At 50.5% G+C, this 26,898-nt stretch overlaps 1 protein-coding gene across 2 annotated transcripts in view; it reads right to left on the bottom strand.

The window, feature by feature from the left end:
- PNPLA2 (patatin like phospholipase domain containing 2) overlaps positions 1–26,898 on the bottom strand; it is a 158,154-nt gene that overhangs the window by 13,757 nt on the left and 117,499 nt on the right. For both annotated transcript variants that reach the window (XM_069624023.1, XM_069624022.1), the window contains exons 4-5: positions 16,765–16,974; positions 1,738–1,798 (exon numbers count right to left, since the gene is read on the bottom strand). In XM_069624023.1, coding sequence (XP_069480124.1) covers positions 1,738–1,798; positions 16,765–16,974 — 271 coding nt within the window. The remainder of the gene's footprint in view (positions 1–1,737; positions 1,799–16,764; positions 16,975–26,898) is intronic.

The raw sequence follows: 26,898 nt of genomic DNA on the forward strand, positions 1-26,898 counted from the left end.
GTGTATACACCCCCCAAACCCCTGCTCCCTTGGTGTGCGGTTTACAGTTTGTTTCCCATTCATCGCTTAGGGGGTTGGAAAGACCCTCTCTCCTTCCCAACACCAGCGTCCCCGTTTTGTCGGGACTGTCCCGAAATTGGGTGCTCTGCTCCCTCATCCAGAGTTTTTTTTTTAATTTAAAAACCCTGTTGCAGTTTTTGGGAAAGGGAGGGGGACCACTGGCACAATCCCAGCTTGGCTAAATCTACAACATCTGTAATAATTCAACATAACCTGTTTAAACCAAACAAACTTAATAGTTTTGCAATTTTACACTATCAATTAAGCCAGATCGAGACAGGCTTGAATCTCCACCCTTTCAGGCAACAGCCACATGCATTAACTGATTGTGCCACACAGCAAAGTCTGCAATAGCAATCAAGCAAAAGTGCCTTTGTTTTTACCATACTTCACCGCACAATTTATATGCAGAAGCAGTGGTGGAAATACTGTGGATCCCACAAGCAGGGGTAGGGTGAGTGGTGCTCTGCAGAAGGGGGAGAAAGGATGGGCTAGTCCTACTTTTATTAGGAAATGGAATCCTAGTATGTGTCCTGGTACTTGCTAGGGGGCACCAGTGGAGGGGTGCCAACGCAGCAGATCCGACCCATACTAATTTACGTTGCTATACAAATGTTTAGATGTATTAATAAGCGCACTGTCTCCTTACGACCCCTAGATCCACATACAGTTAGTCCTACTTTTATGTTTGTGACCGGTCCCGCTTTTTTTTTTATCTGGTCACCCCATCAGTGCAGTTAGCGCCGGCTCAAGGTGTGCTCGGAGGGTGCGGCCGCACAAGGGAACCCCCCCACGACACAGCAATTAAAGGGCGCCTTGCCTCCAGCTCAGTTTCATGTAAACAGCACCTATTAAAGAATCACAATGTGATTTTGTAATAAGTGCCGTTAACATGAAACTGAGCTGGAGGCAAGGTGCCCTTAAAGACACTTTACAAGAACAGCAGGGGGCCCAGTTCTGTTCGGCTCATACTTGTTCTCACACAGGGCACTGGCAGACCTGAGGGTGGCACTGAGTGCAGTAGCATAGAACAGGTCACTGACTGGGGGGTAGAGGGGCAGTGGTTAAGCTGATGTGCTTGCGCTCCGCCGCAGGGGTTACTAGCTCAGGGGGATAGACTATTTCCACACAAGGACACACAGATTTTGGTGCCAGAGGGAGTGAAGGGCCCCTCATGAGGCACAAGTCAACAATATATCACTACTTTGCGGACAAGAGGAGTGCACAGAGATCTGAAAGGTGCAGGGTGTGACTAAGAGGGATTGCAGACTACAATGATGCTGAACACTCTTCAGGCAAGTTCAAAGGTGTATTGGTTTTACAAAGTACAGCATAACATGACTGCAGTTCACCCCTCCTCTAGTGCATCCCCACCTGACTCTCTCTCCCAGCCTTCCACATTCCACACGGCGCATCCCACCTTGCAGGCTATATGTGCATAAATGCATAGAACACAGATCCTGCCCTAGCGCCATCACTAACCCTGCCCCCTCATTAACACACCTCTGGGAAACGTGCTTTGGCTCTGCTGCACTGTGGTCCTGAACAGTGACACAGATGAAGTTTCCCCCCTGCTAACCCTTCCCCCCCAGTGTGCAAAGCGTCCTTGCCCGATTTTCTAATACCACCTGAATGGATGGACTGTTCGGTACAAGACTGCCTCTCGCCATCACTTACCATTTCTCTTCAGAAAATGTAGCGCGTCCCTGTAGCCCTGGCGGCACATGTCTTTCATGACCTGTGGAGGGAAAACATTGTTTAGACCAGAGTACCAAAAAAGGGCCTTTTCTTTGTTCATGATCAATATTTAGTGCATGCACAGACCCATGGGCTTCAATGCACCACACAAATAAACTTGTACAGATAAACCCTGTCCCTAAATACATTAGAAAAACAAAAATTCAAGATCTATCCAATTTGAGTGAATAGAGAACAGCAACGGGGTACATGGACAAGTCAGCATTAATCCAGCTCCAAAAGGGGCCCCACTAGGGTGCTGCAGAACACCCTATAAGAGGCAACGCACCAGATGTCTGCAGGGAGAGGGTACCACTCCCGAATGGCACAAGACCAAGTACTCAAATCACCACGTTGCTTGCTTAGTGTGAGGGGTCAGAAATGTGAGGCAGACACAAAAGTACAGTTTTCACAGAATTTGCCATTTTATTAAACAATAAAGGGTGAGAAACTCCCATCTTTCCCTATCCTAATAAGAATATCTCTACCTGGAAAACTAAACTAAAGAAAGATGACCTAGTGTCCAAAGGTCCCTGACCCTCACACTACCACAAACAACAAAATAATATAAGAAATATTTAGCAATCTTCAATTCAACACCCCAGTGCAAAAGTTCAAGCATAAGTTTCAAAGAGCACTCCTTGTACCAAGGGGTGTGGTCCCTTCCCCTGGTTCAATGTATGCACACTCAAAGAACAGTTGTGTTTCAACAAAGTTCCTTTTTGATCCAACACAAAAGTTCCTTCTCTCCCAATATGACTTTGCCTTGGGTAGAGAAAAGGTCTCTTTGGGAACACTTCTGACCAAAAACAAAGTACTTGGCATTCTTCTTACTTTCCTTTTAGTTAAGGAAACTGTCTTAACACAACACTCCTCTTCCAAATATCTTATATTCTTTTTACCAAGTCCAATGTCGTTCTCACCAAACAGTTTATTACTTAAGAAAAGTGTTCTCTTCCAGACAGAGCAATTATATATCGCACTCCCAACTGAACACTTATGTCAGGAGAGCAAAGCAACTTCATTTTACAAAGCAACAGTTTAAGGTAATACTTTCATTCTGCCACACCTTTTTGCCACCCATATGATGTTTCACAGTATCCTCTTCTTTCCTGGTTTACTCGCCTGCCAGGATAAAACTCCTAATTCTACAATTGTTCACAGTGCCAATGTTTGTTCTCCAGTCTCTCCACACCAACATCACATGAAAGGAGAGCTGAACAATGGTTGGCCTTTTTATAGCCTCATAGCTCTTGGCAATATGGGTTATAAACTTTCCTCCATTGATATCCCAACAAAAGACTTGAACCCTTGTTGCTTCTTAGTGGCTTCTGTACAGCCTTTTGGCTGTGGGTAATGTGGGTTAGAGGTTTCCCCATTTGGTGTCCCACAAAAGAGGAATTATACCCTTGTTTCTTATATGCTGCTTCTGTACAGCCTGTTGGCTGTTGGCAATGTGGGTTATAGGTTTCCTCTAGTTGGTATCTCATACAAGAGGAATTATGCCTGGCTCACCGTAATGTTACTTTCTTGGTTCAGTATTCCATAGGATCTCTTATTATTACATACTCTTTGGATCACCACTGGGTCATGTGGGTGGTTAGGCCAACTCATAAGATTGACTCGGTCTCCTCTTCTTGGTTACTGGAGGCGGTGACCTCTCGTGCTCCCGACAGCATCCACTTTGCTTCAGTGGACTGCTCCTTCTGAAGCTCTGTGCTTTGCTGCTTCACCTCACACTTCAGAATAATGCCTGTCTGAATGGGAGCACTTGTACCCTTCATTCAGCTTCTGTCTTCTGATGCCCCTTTCCGCTGCCAGCGCTCTGCATGGATCTCCGGCCTCCCATTACGATTGGCATCAACTGGGCTTGCTATTGCTCGTACAGCGACCTCTGTACTCCAGTCTGCTTCAGCTTTGCCGTTCCCACCGCCTTCCCTCAGCTGCATTTCATTTCTCCATTTAAATGTCCTGGTCAAGTGTTTTCCTTTGCAACAACTGGACCACTCAGATTAGTTGCACTTTGGATCTTTACTACCTCAGAGCCCCTTTTCCTCGTCCCAGTACCACGAGCCTGCTGGACCTTGAAGTCCTTAGTAGTACTATCAATAAGCTGTTTTACAATAAGCCATCACAATTTTAGTGAGTTTGGGCAAACTCTAGGTTTTAGGGGTTCACCAGGTTCCCCTGGCATGAGTCCCCTCCCACATGACCCTCCCATGAAGTACCACCCTCAAGGGTCAGGATTAGGTAGAGGCTGCCTTGCAAGTGGCCATATGAGAGGAGGCCCATACTGGGTTTTCGGGGATGAACTTGCTAGATTATTCACATTAGGGACAAAGTAAAGTAGTCTCCAGCTGCACGGCGGGCAGGGAATTCTGCCAACCAGGTATTCTGCTGAGGGACGATTGGTGGCCAAAGGTGGGTGCAAGCTAAGGAGTGATTTTTAAGATTGGAGAGAACAGGTTATGCTTCAGCTGTTTAACCTCTGGGAGTCATACCTGCTCCTGACACCAGAAGGCAACATGGCCATAGTGCTGGAAGGTACACACACCTCGGTTTGGCACTCATTGTAACTTGTGCCATAGGCAGTTGGAAATTGGAACTACCTGAACTGTGACAGTGGACAATCCTCAACTCATATGGGGGGAAAAATAAAGGGAGCTGGCCGGGTGTACAGCTAAGGGGCAGGGCTTCTCACTTACTGGAATTAAGGCTGAGCCAGTTGTTGCACATGCAAATATTGACCTGTGCATTATATCTGGGAGCAAGCAACATTGGGAGTCATTGAAGTACATAGGAAAGGCAAAGACTGACTTGCAGATCAAAAAAGCCAAGAGAAGCAGATCGGCATTGAAGAGGAGCCAGGAGAGAGGGGAGCCCTGTGGACCTCTGCAGGCCACCTCAGATCAGTATCCTCGAAGCCAGACTTGCGCAACCCAATCAGAGACGAATATCCGAATCCAGGCAAGAGGTGGAGCCAGGATTCCAAACAGCAATTCCAATCAAAATACCGTGATTAGTGGTGTCAAAAGCAGCCGACAAACCATAACAACGAACAAGGCTGGATTGTCAGGATTGTGCCAAAGCAGGACCCTCTCACGAACATCCATTATGGCCGTCTCTGAACCCATCTGGGGGCACAAACCAGGCAAAACTTTAGGATTGAGACATTTATATTCAATATAGTGTTGGTGCCGGTTAGTCGCCTATTCGGCCAACAATACTGCTTACAACACTGAAGCTATTCTATTTTCTGGTACTGCTGGAAATGTAGCTGCACCTTTTTGGCGGAGTTCAGCGATCACCCCTCACGCAGAGATACTGGGAATGACCAAAACAAATAAAAAATAAATAAAATACTGGGAACTAAGCCTATGTTGAGGGACCTATCCAAGAAAAAGAGAACCGATAAATTAGTAGACAGATTTTTTCCAAATCTTCATAGGATGGGGCAAAATAGGAAAGGTTTCGTTATGTAAACTATTGAATTCATACAGAAAAAGGGGGACAGAGTCTCTGTGGCTCAGGGAGATGGGTATTAATGGAATTATAAGATGCAGACAAGGCAGAGATCCAGTTACTGTTGGTGGTCACTTTGGCCATACATCGGTACAAAAAGCTGAAGGCTGTAATACGTGAGTGCAGAACTAGAAGGGGCAGTTAAGCGTTTGCTAATCTGAAAGACAAACTGCCGGCTGCATTGATGAAGCAAGTGAAAATGATAAGAGTTTGAGGCCGATTTGTGCTTCTCACAGTTTCATTGATGCGCAAGGTCCTGAGAGGGCCACACTCTCGTTTCCAGTGTCCCAGCTGCCATTATGAAGCTCAGGTGTGTTCCAGTTGTTAAAGTGCTTAAGACCACCCTTAACTTTTACGCAGTGCATACGACACACCGGCAAGGTCTAATGAGGTACGGGGGTCCAACTGAAGATACTGTAAATCTATCGCAAGAAATGGAGCAGAGATGTAATGAAGTCCAGAAAGAAAAAGAAATTAATGCAGTCCAAAGTTCCTATTCGGTGCATCCGATTGATGGGCATTTGGTTGATAAAGGCAAGGTGAGGGGGCGAAACCAGTTCTGGCGTAAAGTGGTTCAGTCAGTGAGCAGTGGTAAAAAGGCACGGGTCCCCTGGTGGGTCATCCATGTGAGAATGAAAATCCGCTGGCTAGGGGCCAGAACAGGACAGGAGGGTCTCCAAAAGTGTAAGAGGCCCGGTTTATGAAACTGTGGGGTCCGGTAGAATCAGACAAGACAAGACAAGCCAAGCTGGACTTCCATCCGTGCTCTGCATGGCCACCTTGGGACAAGCTTTAGCATCGATGAAATGATCAGATGCTCGCGAGTCAGGGTATACGGGAGCAGAGCGGTCATTAAACCGGATGGAACCGGAGCTTCACACATTTTAGGAGTTGAACGCTTCACTACAAAACATGAGAAACGAATTCGCAAGTAGACCCTCATTGTATTTTTTTTGGCAAACGTCAAAAAAGTATAAAGAGAGTTGTTTTTCTTTTCACTTTTAAATGTTTTGAAGACCAGTCAAGATTTTTTAGATGGGTCTAGTTTCATTCCCTGCAGAATTTTTTTTTCAAATGTATTATTTCAACTTGCAAGGGTGTCCTCAACAACCTGCTCTGCCAATTCCACATCATCCTGTTTAGGCTTTTGGTTCGTAGCGGTTTCGTTTTAGCGAAGCATAGGAGAACCAAAACGCTCAGTGCCAATATATAGTGGGAAATGGCCAATAGCCAGGACTACACATCCGCCATAACAACGTGCAACTATTCCCTCCTTTCGGATGTTTCGGCTTTGTGATTTGCTGAAAGGTGACTATTCAATGTGTGCCTCAGTTGTTATTGGTTCCCTTTGCCGTCAGAAATAGTACTCCCGGATGTTGGTTTTGTCCTACCTTCTTGCTCGAGTGGCGTTAATGTTCTGATTACTTACCGGTAATCTTCATTACTCCTAGTCCTACTCTTCCTCGTCACAGTACTTACCTCATGAGGCACCCGCCTCCGACACAGGACCTTCTTCTATTTCTTCTTATTTCAATAACTCCTCCCCCACACCCACGTCACTTAGTTTCATATTACCAAGCCGTAGCATGGGGGTTGAGGAGGGTCGTCAGTACTGTGACGAGGAAGAGTAGGACTAGGAGTAATGAAGATTACCGGTAAGTAATCAGAACATTACCTCCACGTCCACTCTTCCTCGTCCCAGTACTTACCTCATGAGGTATACCAAAGCAACAAACGGGGAAAAAGGTCCCAATGAGACAAGAGTCAAAACAGTGCAGAAACACACACCTTTAATAACTCCAATATTACATCCCCACAGACAAAACTCCAACCCCGAAGGAACCAACCCCCGAGTGGGAGACATTCAACCTATAGTGGTTGATGAAGGTGCTCTGATCAGCCCAAGTGGCAGCTCTACATATCTCCTGTAGAGAAACCCCCCTAGCATCGGCCCATGAGGCCGCCAAACCTCTGGTGGACCGCCCCTGAACGTGCGCAGGCACAGGCAGGCCCGAAGCCACATAGGCCATGGAGACCACAAGACGGATCCATCGGCTAATGGACACTACAGATGCCTTACGCCCAGCCCCAGCCGGGCCAAAAGTAATCAGAAGACTGTCAGAGCGGCGGAAAGGGGCAGTTCTAGCCAAGTACTCCAACACCGCCCGCCGCACATCAATGCTATGCCAAGCCACTTCCTCTGGCGTTTGCGGATTTTGAAAAAAGGCAGGGAGAACCAGATCCTGAGAGGTGTGAAAACGAGAAACAACTTTAGGGAGAAACTTCGGATCACACCTCAGCACCACCGAGTCTGGCAGAACCCTCAGGAAAGGGGGGTGACATAACAGAGCCCCAATCTCCCCAAGCCTACGGGCAGAAGTTATGGCAATCAGAAAAGCAGTCTTCAGCGTCAGATGTTTCATATCAATTTCGGAAATGGGCTCAAAAGGAGGCCCTTGAAGAAACTTTAAGACAAGAGGGAGATCCCAAGGAGGAAGCCCCTTATAAGTACAAGGACGGGAAGAAGAAAAACCCCTGAGCAACTTCCCCACCAACACCTCCCCATCCAAGTGCCCATCAGAGTCCCCCAAAAGGAATTTTATGGAGGCCCACTGAGAGCGAAGCGTGGAAACCGCCAGGCCCTTGTCAAACCCATCCCGGAGGAATTGAAGGATAGCGGGGAGGCCAGAACGCAGGGGTGGAATCCCAGACCGCCCACACCAGTCCCGGAAATGGCTCCAATGTCTGCCGTAAGCCTTCAGAGTGGAAGGTCTAAGAGCATTCATTATGGAATCCACCACAGGACCAAAAAACCCCTGAGATATCAGCCTAGCCCGTGCAATATCCACACTGCCCATTGTATCTGGCGGACCCCCAACCGTAGCTCCCCCAGAAGGGGACAAGGCCACTTCGGAACCAGCCAAGGCTCCTGGCACCGAAGCTCCAACAGAGAGGGGAACCAACTCCGGCGGGGCCAGTACGGAGCGAACAACAATACAGTCACCCTGGATATTCTGATGCGCTGAACCACCCGAGGCAGAAGAGGAATAGGTGGAAAAGCATAAAGGAGACCCTGAGGCCACTGCACAGAGAGGGCGTCCACCCCCCTCGCACCCTCTGTCTGAAAACGAGAGCAGAAGAGGGGAACTTTTGCTGAGGCTGGAGACGCAAACAGGTCCAGAATAGGGGTCCCGAACCTGACACAGATCTCTGCAAAAACCTGGGTCGAGAGGACCAGTTCCACCGAGGAGGGAAACCGGCGGCTGAGTAGATCCGCCCGAACATTGTCCACCCCCCTGATATGTGAAGCCACCAGGGACACCAGATGTGATTCCCCCCCAAGCACCTATCTGAGCTGCCAGGGCATTCAAGGAGCGGCCGGAACCCCCTTGGCAGTTGACGTAAGCCAAAGCTGTCGTATTGTCCGTCCGGACCAAAACTGCCCGGCCCATCAGCAACCTCCTGAAGTACACCAGAGCCCGGAGAATGGCACACAACTCTCGCCAATTGGATGTCCGATGGCTCTCTTCCGGATCCCACAACCCCTGAGCATAGAGAACTCCCAACGTAGCTCCCCAGCCCCTTCCACTGGCGTCGGTAGTAAGTGTGGTCACCGGAGGAATGATCAGGGACACCCCAGCCCGTAGTTTCGGAACCCTCAACCACCACTGCAGGGAGACCCGCAGCGCCAGAGACACCGGAATCAAAGCCTCGAAAGCTTGAGATGAAGGGAGCCAGTGGGAGAGAAGGTAGGACACCAGGGGGCGTAGATGAAGACGGGCCCAGGGAACTAGAAACACGCAAGAAGCCATGTGCCCCTGCAATTTCAGCAATTGGCTTGTCTCGGGACATACTGCCTCCCGAGAACCCTGCCCAGAACAGTCAGCAAGCGACGGACCCTCTCCAGGGACAGGAACACCTTCCCCATCCTGGTGCAAACCTGTGCACCAATGAAAACTAGATCCTGAGAAGCCTCCAGTTGGGATTTCTGCCAGTTGTCCAGGAAACCCCAGTCCTGTAATGCCTGGCAGACCAATCGGAGATGAGAAATGACAGTCTGCAGGCAGGACGCTTTGACCAACCAATCGTCCAGGTAGGGAAATATCTGAATGCCCCGCAGATGTAAGTGCGCCACCAGGGGAGCCACCAGCTTGGTGAAAACTCTGGGGGCAGATCGCAGTCCGAACGGGAGCACCCTGAACTGAAAATGTCGGGATCCCACTGCAAAGCGGAAGAACTGCATGTGCCAGGGACGGAGAGCCACATGGTAATAAGCGTCCTGGAGATCCAGAGATGTCATCCAATCCCCCTTTATTAACATCGGAAGAATGTTCTGTAAAGTCTCCATCTTGAAGTGTTCCTTTTGGACGAAGCAGTTCAGGGCTTTGAGGTCCAGAATTAGACGGTACTTCCCCGAAGGTTTGGGGACCAGGAACACCCGTGAGTAGAACCCCTGACCCTGCACAGGGAGAGGAACGGGCATGATGGCCGCCTTCAACATTAATTCGGAGAGCGCGGCGTCCATGGCCAACCTCTTGAGCCGAGACCTGGGAACCACAGTCCGAACCATGCAATGCTGGATAGGAGGAGACAGGAAATGCACTCGATACCCCCATTGTACTGTGTCCAGAACCCATGAGTCGGAACACCACCTTTCCCATACTGGAAAAAACTGCCGGAGCCGCCCGCCCACCGGCAATTCCAAACCGTCAGGACTTAGGTGCCGGGCCAGGACGTGAAGAGCGTGGAGGACCCCGACCCCCCCTAGCCCTCCGAAAAGAATGTGATGAGGAGCCAGGAAAAGACCTGCTGGTCACTGGACCAGCCCCAGAGGAAGATTTCTTGGCCGTTGAAGGAGGCTTGCGTCGAAGTTTGTCAGCATGTTTGTCCGCCCTAAAAACTTTGTGCACCTTATCCTCAAGGCAATCACCAAAAAGCCTGGACCCAGTGAAAGGAAGTTTCAGGGCAGCCGCCTTCTGAGACCCATCAGTCTTCCAGTCCCTTAGGTGCAAATGCCTCCGGGCAGATATACCAGCCCCCATGGCCATGGCTGAACCACGCACCCCATCAAAAGCCAGATCAGCCAAAAACTCAACCTGTCTCTGCATGTCTGTAAGCAAAGGGGCACAATCAGAGCCTTCATTGACAGCCTTTTTCAACTCCCTGAAACCATTCAACACTGTTTCAGCTGTGTAGGAACCATAGATATTTGCTCGAAGGGCCAGATGCGCCCCTGCATGAACCTTCTTAAGGCCGGAATTAACTCGGCGGTCCACTGGATCCCGGACGGCCGCCTCCTCGGCCGACATAGAGGAGCGACCCACCAGGCTGGCGAGGATAACGTCGACCTCAACTGGATCAGACAGCAAAGTCTCGCCCTTCAAAGGGTAAAGTTTGGACATGAAGCGGGGCATTGCAATCTTCTCCGGGTCATGCCATTCCCGGAGGATTTTTTCCCGGATATCGGAAACCAAAGGCAACCCCTTCCTAGGTGTATGCCTATACTGGCGAATAGAAGGGTCGGCCCCCTCCACCGGCACCAGGGGCTCTGAAAATCCCATGCAATCTCCAACTTGAGCCAGCACCTCCTCCACTCCCTCTCTGTCCAGATACTTCCCTTCAGCATCAGCCAAAGAGGAACAAGAAGAGGCCGAAGACTCCGCGCCAGAAGAAGAGGAGGATGAGGAAGACAGACGCCTGCGCTTGTGTCCATGAGCGTGTGTGCGACTCCCTCTACGATGCTTAAGCAGCTTCTTCAAATCCTTTCTGGTCAGGGAAAAACGCTTAGCCTTCTTCTTTCTCTTTCTGTGTAAATCAGGAGAAGAGGAAGACGAAGAAGAAGAAGACAGGACCAGATGCCTGCTCTTTGCAGAATGTTTTCCCATGTTGAGTAAGCCCAAAAACAGTGACCAAGGAAGCCTGCTTCACCAAAGACCCCTGCACACTGAACCAAGGCTCCACATACAAACAATTGCTAACGTGCCTCTCCCACATTCAAATAGAGGCCAGAAAGAACAATAACCAATAGGAACAACATCAATTAATTCCTATGGCAACATGCCTGCAGCATCAGAGGAGGAGCCCACCCTCCTCCGGAGCACGTGGCTCAAACAAGAAAAAGGAGCCGCCAATCCGTGCACAGCCGCCCATGCAGCATGGCCATGCAACAGGAAAAACATGCCCCCCTTCTCCTTACCTGAACCCGGGTCAGTTCTCCCAGAACCCGGGCCACGATGCCCTGCGCTGGCCAAAGCCCAGCAGAAACCAGGCAAGGCAGCCTGACTCAACCGGGTCCCAAGCCCCGCAGGGAACCCAGGAGTCTTGCCACACCTGAAGGAGCCGAAGGCCCCGCCACACAGCCCGATCAGGAGGCCAGCATTCGGAGCTCCCCAGCGCCCCGCGCCGGGAAGAAAAAACAAGCCCAACCTGCCGGAGGCAGGAAAAATTAAAACTAAGTGACGTGGGTGTGGGGGAGGAGTTATAGAAATAAGAAGAAATAGAAGAAGGTCCTGTGTCGGAGGCGGGTGCCTCATGAGGTAAGTACTGGGACGAGGAAGAGTGGACGTGGAGGTAATGAGTCTATGTTTGTATCACTTGTAATGGTGTGAAGATTACTGTTTAGTCCTTTAGTCATAGCATCAAATTTACCAACGTGTGATGCCATAACTAAAATAGACCACCAAAGCCTATTTTCCTTGTCATGCTTTTTTTTTTTTTTTAATTTCTTTGGCTCCAGCTCACGCTTTGGACCGCCGTTAATAAGAAGTTACTAAACTTCACAGTAACTTCAGTGCCTGCTTTACCAATGTGTGGAAACACTGCCGCTGTGTGGCAGGCACTGGAATTGTATTAAAAAAAAACACTAGTGAAAGAACCTGTTTGTCCGGGCCGTGTTCACTCAGCAATGTAAGCACTGATGAGGGCTATTTGAGGACGGAGCAGGACGATTTGGCGCGGCCGATTCGGCGCAGGATGATGTGGCGCGCCCGTTTCGGCGCTGGAGCCGGTTTGGCGCGGCAGCCCGCACCGAACTGGCCGCACAGAACCCGTGCCGAACTGGCCTCGCGCCGAACTGGCCTGGCCGCGAACTGGCCGCACAGAAATGACCAAGGATGCGGCCGCGGCAGGCCAGGCTACCTGACACCACTTTTTTATTTTATTAACTTTTTAATGTTTATATATTGTGCATGTTCAGTTCGGGCTGTTTAAAAACAAAAGAAGTATGAACCTGCACCTTCAAATGACATTGAACGTTTTTGTATTGCCCTCCTGCCTGCTAAGCAGCACCACCGGTTCCTAAAACGCAAGGAAGTGACCAAAAGCGCTGCAGTGCCTCACAGGTACCTCGGATGCGAGTAGCACAGGCGACTAATCCACCTCACAGGTACCTCGGATACGAGTAGGGCAGAGGAAATTCCTTCAGGTGTCCCCTATATGCCTACTCATAGCACTTAGAAACCCAGCAGGTGCGAGGGTTACAAACTTCTATACATTATTTTATGCGTAGAACCAGGTCACCCAACTGATTGATAGGTCCCATAAGGCTGTTGTACTCTTGCGAGAATTTGAGCCTGCACTCATTCTGGTTCCAATACACATAGTGTGATAGGGTAGCCACCTGGAATGCACTGGAGAGTGTATTGCAATTCAGGTAACGGCAGGCGAATAGCAAGTCATGTCTTTTGCCAAAATTGTAGGGAAATGTCAGAATAGTTCCAGCAATCGGGTTCGTCCATCCCAGCCTGAGTGTCCGACAGTCAAGCTTCGTCTTTGTCTTAAGTGGCAGTTTTTTTTCCTCACTCGTACAAGGCTTCTGCGGCATTGAGAAGAAATTGGGCATGGATTTATCTGCCCTCCTATCCATCCCAGCTCTGCTACCCATCCCCAGGCTGGTGCGGGATGATTTGGCGCGGCCAGTTTGGCGCTGGCGCACCAAAACATCCCCGCGCCGAACTGGCCGCGCCGAACCAGCGGCGCCGAAATGGGGTGTACCGATTTGAGGAGGACCAGAGCGTAGGGCATGCAGACTGGATCAATGAGTAGGCACGGACATTAGGTCTAAAACTCGAGTAAATGCTGTGCTGCCCAATGGGACGGTTCTTGCTGGGTCCAGGGCGTTAAGTGGGGTAAGAAATCGGGGGGGGGTCTCATTTGGGGGTGTGGCTTGTGGGAGGGGCGTGGCCTAAAAAGTAAGTGCACAAATATATATAAATGTTATATATTTGTATGCGTACCTTACTATGGTTTGTGTACTATGCAAACCATCTTTTCTAAACCTAGAAATATGTTGCATAAAAGATGGCTTGAAAAGTACAGAAACCATAGTAAGGTATGCACAAAGATATATAACGTGGATATATATTTGTGAGCATACCTTACGATTTGCCTAGTTTTCAGGCCATCTTTTTAAACATTTTGGGTTTATAAAAGATGGCTTTGAAAGTACACGTAATTTAATTGTGTACTTTTCAAGCCATCTTTTATAAACCTCGAAAAATGTCGAGGAATCCCCAGGTTCGCCGAGGGTTAAAGACTCCTCGGCGACCTGGGGAAACAAAGGGACAGTAACTGCCTCTGGTGACCCCTCACGCGAGGGGTCACCAGAGGGAGTAACTATGACTGATGGATGTGGCAGCCAGGCACAGCATCGCTGTGGTTGGCTGCCACTTCTGTCAGCTAGCCTGACTTCATGGCAAGCGCATCTCCCGTCATGGCTGCGACAGGATAATGCATCCCGCCAATGTTGCGGTGGGACCGGGGGGCCCCGGCAGGGCCCCGTCTCAGCCCCACTTTTTGGAGACTGCCGGGGCCCAGCCCCAGCAGGCCCCGGCCCACTTAATGCACTGGATGGGTCTGAGATACAGCATCAGATCTCGGGCCCGCTTTACCAAGCCCCCAGCTTTGCTGAGGGAAGCTGGGGCCTCAGTGATCTAATCTGTTGTGTGCGCCTTTCCCCAGCCGTCATTTGCGTGTTTGCAGGTCCGATTTCCTCAGCCTGTGCTCTTCTGGTCTGAAAGGGACCATGGTAATCAATGGACCATGACCATCACTTGGGTGGGGGCCATCACTGTTAAAAGCAAGCTTTCTACATGCTGAGCACACTATTGTTTTCCAAATGTGCATATTACACGTTCACAGAAAACACACACAAAAAAAAAAAAGACATTTCTAAACTAAAAAATACTGAATAAAACTTACATTCACTAGTTTTCTTTGAAATGTGTTTCTTTTTTTGTTGGACTACCACACAAATACCGTGTCATTTTTGTGCCCCATCCTGTTTTATCAAAGGTTATATTTATAAAGATGTTATATGCTTATCAAACTGCTTAATCACAAATAAATGCTTCTGTTGTGCAGACAGCAGTTATTAGGAAATGAAACTGTGGGTTCATGAGTGCCAACTTTTGATTTTCACTACAAGGGCAGAAATAACCCCACCTCCACCCTGACTATATGCAAGCGGCCAGCCCAAATCACCCACGGGCCAAACACATTTTATAGCACTCGTTTTTCTTATAAGGAATTGCAAAAAGTCATATGATTAACAACCAATTTTTAATATATTAAATCACACCGACAGTCGCTCAACCTTGTGAGATACCCCGGTAGCCCTCTACTGTAGAGCATTCTATGGATCTTTAATGTACTAAAAACCACTCCATTACAAACAGTTTTTTGGGTGCACCACTGCCATGGAAGTGGTTTAAAGTGAAACTGATGTACAGTGCAAAGTTTGGAAAGAAGGGACATGAAAGAAACTGCACCATTTTAAAACTTTTATTTTGAGCATTGCCGTTGAGTGGAGCTCAACTGCCAGCTCTGCCTTCTCGGAACTCAACACCCTCATATAACTCCACCCCCACCCTGGATCTTGTGGGATGCGCCTTACATTTTTTCCATTTCCACCACTGAGTTAAGGAATTGCTACACCGGCAGTAACCTCTGCATACTCCGCCTCGAGCTCTATGAGCAATAGGTAGGAACGCATTTTAGAGCAGAGACATGACGAGTAGAAAGTACAGCACTGGTTGTGCCAAGTTCTGGGAGTGATGTCAGGACAGTCTGCACTCTGTGCGCTTTCAGAGCGGCCCCCGAGAAACACTTTCTCTAACCCGAAGGTTCCCTGTCATCATTCTGTCACCAACGATGAAAGTTATGTCAGGTCAAGGGACTTCACAAACCTGTGAAGGACTAAAATGAAAGGATGGATCTTCCTGAACCGACCCAGGAACCACTCTCCCACACATTCTGCTTTTTAAATTATTTTTTAAATAAAAACAACGCTGCAAATGCCCTGGAAAGCTTTTCAGATGTAATCACTTCCGTGAATGACTGCGGGCAATGACGACGAGACACCCGCACGAAACGCACACAGTGCAAGTTGGGAGCTCTTCATGGACGGGCTACCACTGAATGAAGCAGCAGAGCGCCACACCTGAGCAGTGCATGCTTGAGAGCAACCTGGATGGGGCCGGTTTAAAAAGACATCCAAGCCCCTGTCTGCCGGGATCACCCAAAGCCCTAAGCTAGCGAGGAGTATAATGCGACTGGTGACATTTGCGCGTCATTACCTTGCGCCACGAGTCTGCCCGTCCTGCCCTAGTTGAATGCTGGCTCAGGACAGGTGCGGTGTCAGTCCGTGCCGCCATTGGGCCAGATCTTCCAGGATCCAGCAAAAATGTCTCCCCAGATCTCAGATGCAGCTCCCCGATACTGGGAAACACGCAAGCACTCTACATTCATTTTAGAATACTGCGGTGCGTTTGTGTTTTAAACTGTGTGTGGGGGGGGATTTGAACCGTTATCACTAGGTTTAGAGGCGACACTTCCGCACAAGACCACTGGAGGGCGTGAACAGGAGCCCTGTGAAATCCCGTGTTGGACTGCACTGAAAATATTGATGTGCATTTTTGAGGGGGTTTAAAAGGTGAGAACATCTTGTACTTTGCGGACAACATTATAAGAAATTAATCTATTTTCAAGCTGTTCATGATTCATTTTCTGAGGGGCTGAGAAGCAAATGTTTGAGAGTGCCAAAAGTGCCCACCCTACACTACATCCAATCCTGCCCCCCTGCACTAGGTGGGATAACCCAATTAAGAAAACACCACTAATTTTCTGGTCGCAGTAAGACACCACAGCACAATCAACATTTACATATTGCCTTCTGGCTGCTGTGCACGGGCTGAGGACAGGTTCAGAAGTACACCTCACTTCAATGGCAGAGTGCATGTTGCATGCTGGGAGTTGCGCAGGAGCTGTGCATAGAACCAGGGCGCAGCGGTACACCTCCTTTACTTTAGCTCTCAGATACGCTGCATGTTGGGAGCAGAAGATGGCCTGCTGGCCATCTTCAGGGCAAGAGTACACTTTTTTACTGTGATCGACACATTGCATGCTAGCCATCTTGCCGGAGATGAAAGGGCCAGCAGAGTTTGTTACCTGAGGCTCAGGTGGGAAGAGGGCCTTGGACAGCCGGTACACGTTGTAGAGGTTGAACTGAATACTGGTGTTGGTGACGCGCAGCTCATGGAGGTTGGAGCAGCTGTCCCGTGGGCAAATGTCGCTCTCCCCAGAGAAAGGCGAGACTGTGATGGTGTTCTTCAGCTCATACTGTGGCAGGTTGTCAGAAATGCCCCCATCAACGTACCTCTGAAAGGAGACAGGCAAGGATTAAGAGAAGCTCACATACGTCGTCACAAAGCAATGTACAATGTCCAATTACCCTGGTACCAGCAAACTCACGGATCACATTCACCAAACGCAGATCCCATACTTTTACGTCATCCAAAATGTAGTCACTGCCGACTGCACCCTAGACAGCCACTCCTGGAGATATGAGAACCCCCACTCTCCACCAGTTCTCCACCTCAACCTATGACCTCTGGGCTTTCTATCTTTGATTGGGTCCGACTGTCTCCATGGAGATGAGACACTCTCTAGCTAGCCACCATATTTCTTCTGCTGCCCCAGCACAGGCAAGCCCCACAACAAGAACAAACAAACCTCATTCTTGCCAGACCTAAATGAAGCCCTACGACTGAGTGCAGTTCTTGGAGGTCTTCTGCTCCACCTGCGACAAGAGCAAGCACTATGGCCACACATGTTGCACCCCCAACAGTACCCCTTCCCATCAAACTCGCTCACTCAATGGCTTTTATCGCGTACCCTTACCCTCCATCTGATTGTGTGACAGTGTTCTCCATCCTCTAGTTGGGCAATTGCTCAAAACCTAGTGTGATGAATTCAGGGTTTTCATGCCTTCTCCCCAGGGGGAAGGGGGAGCCATTCCCTTTGACAAGTGGGACTTCCCTGTGAGTGACTCCCTTCGCTGGGACAAGGACTCCCATTCCGATAAGGATGTGTCTACATTGGAACTAAAAAGACTTGTTACTTCTGTTGTGAATACTTCTGTTTTGGATTCACCAAATAGATTTACAAAATAGTGACAATTCCTCAACCTCTTTGACTACAATACCCAACTATCATACTTTCATCCCATTACCTTCAGGCACTGCTGAACACAGCCTGAACGACATAAGCGACAAAGAAGGACATCATTCTGTGTATGGTTCTGATGTATATAAGAGAGGAGACACCTACCGAGGGAGAAGAACGGCTACGCAGAGGCAAGCGTCCGCATCGTTGACGTCCTGGAGGGGTGGAGCCACACTGGTCCATGGAACATTTGGCAGCAAGTAGGGTAGGCGAAGCGCTAGCCGAACATCTAAGGGTTGATGTTATATCTGACTGGGAAGCCAGGGTCGGAGGAGAGGCAGAGACGGAAACACAATGATCTCATCTGGTGGCACGACCACAAAGCTGTGGTGGGCCGGCAGGACTGTAGCAGACCCCAAGTCCAGACTGACAGAGCACGAGTCCCCAAGCTCTTCACACATCAGACTGTAGCTACCAAGCCAAGTAGGAATGGGGAGAGCCAACAAGGTTATGGGAGCCTCGGAAACTCAATAGTCATTGGGTCGTGGCTATGAAAGCCAACAAGGTTATAGGAGCCTGAGAACCAGAGTGTTCAAATACCCCATCAGAGGGGGATTGAAACAAAGACATGCACACTGTGAAGAACAGCCGAGAAAGACATCAAGGGGACGGGAGCCTGAGAAACCAGAGCATGCAAATACACTAATCAAGGGGGATTAAGAAAGAACGATGAACACTTTGAACTAAGGCTGAGAAAGCAACAGAAGGTACAGAACTTTGATAAGACAGGATGAACAGCTTCCCTACCTGAAACAACTTGGATACAAGAAAATAACTAAACTAATACAAGAGTCACAGTACTTTGGGAGAGCCCAACACCGCGAACGAGGGGGTGTTTTTCTGTTTGGCTTCAGAAATCCTGAAGGAATGGAAATGTTTGCAACAAGAGACAGTTTCATTGTTAACCAGAGAAATTGAAACCCTGTTTAAGAGGTAAAGTGCAAGTGGTGGTAAATTGGCAGCAAATAAGTTACCGCTGCTTTTTAATGCACAGCCAAAATGCATAATGAGTTCATGTGTCCAGACATTCCTACATTTCATCCAACAACCTGGATAAACCATGTGACTCACCCTGCAGTCAATATATTCAAATAGATCATCATAAAGTGAATATTTTAAATTGAGCAGAGTTCATGAACACCTACTCCATGCATTCCCTTTAACAAAAGGAAGGGGATTAAGCTCTCGGTGTACACTGCACAAAAACACTAGACATTTTGGGTTGGAAAATGAAAACATAACTGCCTTTGACCTAATTTCAACAGAATAGGTTGTTAGAGGCTTTTCATAACGAGTTTGTTCTAGGCCTTATTGTCAGGACGGTGACTTCGTCTAGGGGAGCAGTTGGGAGGTGCGCAGCGTGGGAATGCATGCCAGGTTCAGGACATGGATGTGTCCATTAGGTCTTTCCTTCTTACATGTGAACAGCATGTGGAGAACCACCTTATTTATTTGGCTTATATTGTGCACTATAGAATGTTCTGAATGAGGGCCATTGGTTGGCATCAGACCAGTTTTGTACGAACAGGTCTACTGTAGCAATGGGACAAAGGAGCGAGTCATGTAATGGGGACCCTTTCAATGGCCTCCAAAATGTCCCCATTCAAAGAATGTGAAAGCTACTGTGTCAGTAATAAGTAGGCCTCCTTCCAGACTTAATTCCAAGTACAGAGATGAAGGGATGTTTTCTAGACTGGCTAGACTGGCGGGCTAACCTATGGCAGAGCTGGCCCTTTACCAGACACCCCATGCATCCGAAAAGCAAATAGGAGCATGACCGAGCCATCGACCTGCAAAACCCTGCACCTGCCTCTGAACCCAATAAGGGACTGGCTTTACCCCAGCCCTTCTGGACTCCAGAGACCCTGACCCATCGGGAAGCTAGGGATTTTCTCTGAAATTCAGTTGGTTCCTGGTCTGTTGGCACACCCCGTGGGCAGGAGTGAAAATTGGAGGGCTGCACGGACCCCTGGAACGGGTTATCAGGATGCAAAGGCAAGGTGATGGAACACCTCGCAGAAGAATTCTGCAGGTTACATTAGCATTTCCATTGAGCTATTGGAGACTGCAACTTGAACTCCATTGACAGCCCTACCCCGGAGCCATCTCAAGGATTTTAGGGACCCGGGCACATGTAAGGGTGCTGCATAGCTCCTCTTGACGGGATAATTTTGGAAACTCGGGGACACCCAAAACTATGCTCACAAATGCTCTGTACACTCGGCTTCAGTCTGCATATGATCAGCTACGCTCTAGACACACTTACCCATGGCACTCAATGATGTAGGGGGGTTTGGGGAAGAAATGGACCAGACATGTCAATGTCGGGACTAGAAGACAATTAAGAAATAGCTACCAATTCACGAGGGGACCGGCAGCGCATGGTGCAACCGCAATTGATCTGGTAACCGTTGTGAATAAGGTGACCCGAGCATTGGGATCAATCAGGCATCCCTGGACATTGTGTGAACTTGGTGGCTGAGAGGTCTCCCTCAAGGGAAGTTCATAAAAATTAAGTGCATTTAAAAGCTTGTGGCATATCAAAACGAGGCAGGATTTGTAGATCACTTTATAAGGGGCTCGTCGGTTCTCATTTAAAAAGAAAAGTTGCTAAATAATGCACGTTTAAGCACAATAAACTGCTCACCTTGCAAATATGCAGCTTACTCATATGCCATCACATCCAGCCCGTTTTCACATTCCCAGAAAGCCCCAACAGCGTGATACACCGCTGCATATTCCGTGTCCATTATTTGGAGGGACCCCTCTAACCCCATTTTGCTTTCACTTTACCCACATGTTGATCCAAGTCACGAAGTCACTGGTTTCTTGCAATGGCCGTCCAATATATACATTTAGTCCAATGCATTTCAAAAGGTCGGTCCAAGATGGGCCAGCATTTGCGTCAGTGCAGGGTTCGAAATTGAGGGGAGCTGAAAGCCATTTAGCTCCTGCATCTAGCATAGTAGAGCCTGGTTAGCTTGCAACCAGGAGCTACCTTTGACCCTCGGGGTCGACAGGTGCCTTCCAAACAAGTAAATGTGACATTAACTTTGAGTATTTGAGAAGGTTAATGAAGAAGAATTAAAACACATGTAATACACATTTAAAGGAAATGGTTCATCCCAGATGGACAAAGAGTTAAAGGAGCATCTCTAGTAGCTCCTGGTTCCCCGGCGGTAGCTCCTGCCTGCTGGGTGATGCCCGACACCCAGGATCTGGTTTTAGCTCCTGCTCACTGAATCTCAAATGCAAAGCCTGCAGTAGACCCTCAGTTCTGTGCTCGCAGGTTGGACACTATGGACTAGCAATTCCAAATAATCGTCCATGACAATGTCATGCAACAAGCACTTCACATGCATGGTTATGTGCTGCATGAACTAAACCAGTCAGTGTTCCATGTGCAGTACATTGGTTCATTGTTTAAACTGGGAGCTACACCCAGTTTACAGCAAGAGTAAATTGGTGCATCATTTGGTGTTATTCGTCAAGTACACGCCATTTTACCTCGCTTCGTTTATTCCCTGGGTGGTAGGCGCACTTGCAATGCATCAGCCGGTTCTGAGAATCCGCGGATTATGGAACACAGCGCTACAATACAAAGTGAAGTTGGATGGGCTCTTGATGCCATGAAACCAGTGTGATCGCGAATGAAGGTGTTCCCATAACCGGGGTGGAGACAGCACGTTTTTCTAATAAAAAGCTGTGAATTGCAGGGCCCATGTTCCCAATTAGAAAAGCGGCACTGCATGTCCCAGAATTCAGTGCGCTGGATAAAGTCAGGTGGCTCTCATAACAAGGGGCACGATAGAGAGAGTTGCTGCAATAACTGAGAAGTGAAATACTTGAAAGCCCCTGATGACAACAGTACAGAGGACACAGGGAAGAGATTTCACAAGCTACGTGATAAGCAAATCACCTGCAAAAGCAAGCAAAGTCCGGGATCACAGCTGGTATTTCCAGAGCAGTATTCTGGGGAACAATAATGCCACAGTTTGCCAAACCAAAGCCAATGAAGACAGGCCATCTATATTTCAACCCTGCTTCAGAACCTACAATGTAGGTGCTGAGAAATATCCTTTTAGTTCACGGCAGAAAAAACCTTCCACTTATAAATACACCCCGCCCCCAGATCAAAGTCACAGGTGAGGGCGAGGACCCATTTATTGAGATATGTGAAAGGAACAAGTTACGTACCTGTAACTGTTGTTCTCCAGCATGGGTCTGGCATGGATTCACATGCTCATGAATATTCCCCGTCGTCAGGCTGGGAATCCTCGGTAAAGAAAAAAAAAAACAGTATCAGTTTCGTTTCTGATCTGTCTTTCGTAGTAATAACCAATCACTGGTCTCTGCGTCATACTGACCACAGCCAATGACTGCCCTCTACCTAAGCACCGCCTCTGGCAGCCATCTTCAGATTTGGAAGCACGTGAAGTGGCAGTATGACCAAGTGAAGAGCCACAGAGGGGTAGGCGGGAGGGTTCGCATGTGAATCCATGCCAGACCCATGCTGGAGAACAACAGTTACAGGTAAGTAACTTGTTCCTTCTCCAGCATGGGGTCTGGCATGGATTCACATGCTCATGAATAAAGAATACATAGCAGTACACACATGCACAACCACGGGAGGTGGCAAAGGCTCAACATTAAGCATTACATCAAACTCAACATCAAGCAATCTTACCTCCTCACCAGGCTCACCTCAGGCGAACAGGTTGCGCAGCACTGCTTGGCCGACCATGGACTCCTCCCTGGAATCCCGATCGACGCAGTAGAATTTCATGAAGGTGTGCGTCGACCTCCACGTAGCAGCCCTGCATATGTCCAGCAGGGGCACACCAGAAAGGAACGCCGTGGTAGCTGCGATCGCTCTGGTGGAATGGGCTCTCGGACGGCCAGGCAGCGGTCGGTTTGCCAACCGATGACAGTACATGATACAGCCGGAGAGCCATCTGGAAATGGAAGCCTTCGAGAGAGCTTTCCCCTGATTGACAGGTCCAAAGTTCACAAAGAGTTGTGACGTCTTCCGAAAACACTTCGTGCGGTCCACGTAGAACTTCAGCGCTCTAGCCACATCCAGCGAGTGCAAAGTCCTCTCAGCCGGCGACGGGAAGAACACAGGCAACACCAAGGGTTCGTTGAGATGGAAGTCCGACGGTACCTTGGGCATGAAAGAGGGGTGCGTCCTGAGCACTACCCTCGTGTAGTGAAAAGTCAAGTACGGGGCCTTGCAGGAAAGGGCCTGGATCTCTCGCACCCTGGTGTATCGGGAGATCGCAGCAAGATGAATCTTGATGGACGCGTGTGCCAGTCCAGCTTTGGCCAGTGTCAGCAGGTACGGCAGTACCTGGGGAGCCGTAATCCGTAGAGGGTTAATCTTCTGTGCGTGGCACCCGACAGAGAACCTCTTCCATTTGTGTCCGTAGAATTTAAGAGTCGAGGACGCCCCGGCCTTTGCAAGAACCTCTCTGCAGTCGGCCGGTATGTCGTATCCTCCAAACTCTAGCGCTGCAGGAGCCAGGCCTGCAAGTTCAGCGATTTCGGGTCGTGGTGGAGGATGGCGCCTCCTTCCCTGGAGAGTAGATCCGCGTCCACCGGCAGCTTGATTCGCGGGGACGCTGACAAGTCCAGAAGGTCCGGGAACCATATCTGCCTCGGCCACGCAGGTGCGACGAGGATCATCCTGCACCGTGACCTCTTGAGCTGGTTGACGAGCCGGATTAGCAGTGGCAAAGGAGGGAACGCGTAGAGGAACAGGCCCTCCCAGGGGAACGAGAAGGCATCGCCCATGCTCCTCGCCTGCGGAAACCTGCTGGCGAACCTCCGGCACTTGGAGTTCGTCGCCGTGGCGAACAGGTCGATCTGGGGTGTGCCCCACCGTCGGAAGAGGCAATCCACTAGATCCTGCCGTAGTTCCCACTCGTGGCACGAGCGCAGCTCCCTGCTGAGTGAGTCGGCGATGGTGTTTTTTATCCCTGCCAGATGAAACGGCACCAGAAACATCCTTTGGGCGATGGCCCAATGCCACAGGTCCTGCGCCTCCTTGGACAGCGCTGGAGACCTGGTTCCGCCCTGTTTCCTGATGTAAAACATGGTGGTGGTGTTGTCGGTGAAGATCCTCACCACCTTACCCTTGAGGGACGGAAGGAAGGACCTGAGGGCCCAGAACACTGCACGGAGCTCCAGGACGTTGATATGGAGGAACTTCTCCGTCGGGAGCCAAAGGCCTCTCGCGTGCAGATTTTCGGTGTGCGCTCCCCACTCTTCCAGGGAGGCATCCGTGGTCACTGTCTCCTGGTGGTCTGGGGTCTGGAAGTCCATGCCTGCCGTCAGATGCGCGCGGTTGCCCCACCACCGGACCGCTCGGCGGAAACTCTCGTCGAGTGTGATCCTCTCCTCGAAGCCGCCCGTCGTTTGGATCCAGCGCGCGTCCAGGAACTTCTGCAACGGGCGCATCCGGAGCCTGCACATGGGAATGAGGTAGATGCAAGAAGACATCATTCCGAGGAGGGACTTGATGGACCTCACCTTTGCCGCGTCGGAAACCAACATCCGCTGTACCTTGCCCAGGATGGACCTAGTCCTTTCCTCTGACGGGGAGGCCAGAAGGGACACTGTGTCGAGCTTCACTCCCAGAAACAGTGCGTTTTGCGCGGGTACCAGGTGGGACTTGGCGTAGTTCACGGAGAATCCCAGGTCCGTGAGAAGTTGGACGGTCCTTGCCGTGTGCTCCACGGCGAGCTCCCTCGTCTTGGCTCGAATGAGCCAGTCGTCCAGGTAGGGGTAGACGTGGATCCCCTCGCGGCGCAGCTGCGCCGCCACCGGTGCAAGGCACTTGGTGAATACCCTGGGTGCCGACCGTAGTCCGAAGGGGAGGGCTTTGAACTGGTAGTGACACCCTTGGACCACAAACCTGAGGAATTTTCGGTGCCCCTTTAGGATGGGAATATGGAAGTAGGCATCCTCCAAATCCAACGACGACAGGAAGTCTCCTTCCTCCAGCTGCCCCAGGACGTGCTGGAGGGTGACCATCCGGAACTTCTGCGCCTTGATGAACTTGTTCAGACGTCGCAGGTCTAGGATTGGGCGCCATCCTCCCGTCTTCTTCTTCACGAGGAAGTATCTCGAGTAAACTCCGGAGCCCCGAAGCCTCTTTGGGGCGAATTCGATGACGCCCTTCCTGAGCATCGCCTTTACCTCCAGGAGAAGCTGAGGGACGTGAAGCTCTTTCCTGGCCACGGGGGGGGACGCGCGGGCCCATTATTTGAAACTCGAGCGCGTGGCCCCGGGCTAAGGTGTCCAGCACCCAACGGTCGGTGGAGATGGACTCCCACACGCTGACGAAGCTCGCCAGCCGGCCTCCCACCGGGGTGCTTCGGTGGGGGCCCAACCCCACGGCCGGTTCAATCCTGTTTCGACGAGGCTTTGCCGCCTTGACCTCCTTGGCGACGAGGGCGGGGTCCGCCAGACTTGCCTCGTCCTCTGTAGGCCTCCTGAGACGACGAGCGGGCCGCTTGATGGTAGGTGGAGAAACCGCCGCCGGAACCTTTGGAGGCGCCCTTGCCTCCGCTGCTCCGAAAGGGCGTCCGTCGTTGCTGCAGAACCCCAAGGGCCCGGGCCATCTCAGTGTCCGCTTTAATGGCCTGGAGGGAATCGTCCACTGTTTTCCCAAACAGGTTGTTCCCATCGAACGGCATGTCCAGGACTCTGGTCTGTACGTCTTGACGGAAGTCCGTAGCCTTGAGCCATCCACGCCGCCTAAGGCACACGCCGTTGCCCAACTCGCGAAACCCAGTGTCGGCGATGTCTGTCGCAATAGTGATGGCGTGGTCCGACGCCACCTCGCCTTCCTGTAGGATCTCCAGGGCATCCGCCCTCTTGTCCGGTAGGAAGTCCAGCAGGGGAGCCAGTTTGTACCATAACTCCCTGTCGTAGCGGGCCACGATAGCCAAGGCGTTGGCCGCTTTAATCGTCGTCGCTGCCGACGAGATGACCCTGCGTCCCATAGCGTCCAATTTCTTTCCCTCGCCGTCCGGTGGGGAAGTCGATGTGGAGGCCGCACCCCCCCCCCGCTTTCTTCCTGGCCGCCGCGGAGACGACGGAGTCCGGGGTAGGCTGCGCCCAGAGGCACAGGGGGGCCGCGTCCGGGACCCGGTACTTCTTCTTGTACCGGTCTCTTCTAGCTGGCGTCGTGGAAGGGTTCTTGAGGAGGGCGAGGCCCTCATCCCAAATGTCGTCCAGTAGAGGCACCGCGAGGACCGTCTTCCTCTTGGCCTCGCGCCGTTGATAAAGGAACCCTTCCTTTTTCTTCTCCTCAGGGCAGAGTTGGAAAGCTCGGATGCCCTGGCGATCATGAAGTGGAACGATCCAATCTCGTCGGGCGGAGAAGCCCTGGTGGGAGGTGACGACGGTAGATCCTCGTCGTATACCTCGTCGTCCGTACCCGTCGCTGCCGTGTCAGTCCCCGTATCATCCCCTCGGGTGGACGGGGAGGAGGGCTGGACGGGGCGCGACGGCTGAAAAGGAGGTGGAGGGTGAATCCTTCTTCTCTTGGGCGGGGGAGCACCAGAAGGTCCCGGTTCAGGATCCCCTGACGGGAGAGGTTCCTCCGTCGGCAACGGTAGTCTCGTCCTTATCTCTGAACATAAGGACTGTATAGCCAACAAAATGGCCGCCGAGTTGTCTTGCGGCACTGGCAGAGGGGAATCCGACGGGCGATCAGGGGCCCCGTCGGCACCCTCGACGATGTCGTCGTCACCTGCGTCGGGATCCATCCCGACGGGCCGGTCTTCTTCCACGCCAAGGCCGTGGCTTAAGACCTCAATCAGCTCTTCCTCTGAGGTTGAGGCCGAATCTACGACGACGCCCTGCCCCCCCTTTTTCTTCCCCGCCGGGGGTTTCACGGGGGTCCTATCGATGGGCACAAAAGAGGACTCCCTCCGAGGTGGCAGGGAGACTCTGAGCCCCGAGGTCGCCACCACTGGTGTAGCCTCCACAGGCTGAGCCAGGGCCGCCGCGACAGTATCAATAGAGGGCTTGGCCGGATGGATTAAGGCCTTCACCACCTTAGGTGCG

Source organism: Ambystoma mexicanum, chromosome 11, assembly GCF_040938575.1.
Source record: "Ambystoma mexicanum isolate Mex_15411 chromosome 11, UKY_AmexF1_1, whole genome shotgun sequence".
Taxonomy (NCBI): domain Eukaryota; kingdom Metazoa; phylum Chordata; class Amphibia; order Caudata; family Ambystomatidae; genus Ambystoma; species Ambystoma mexicanum.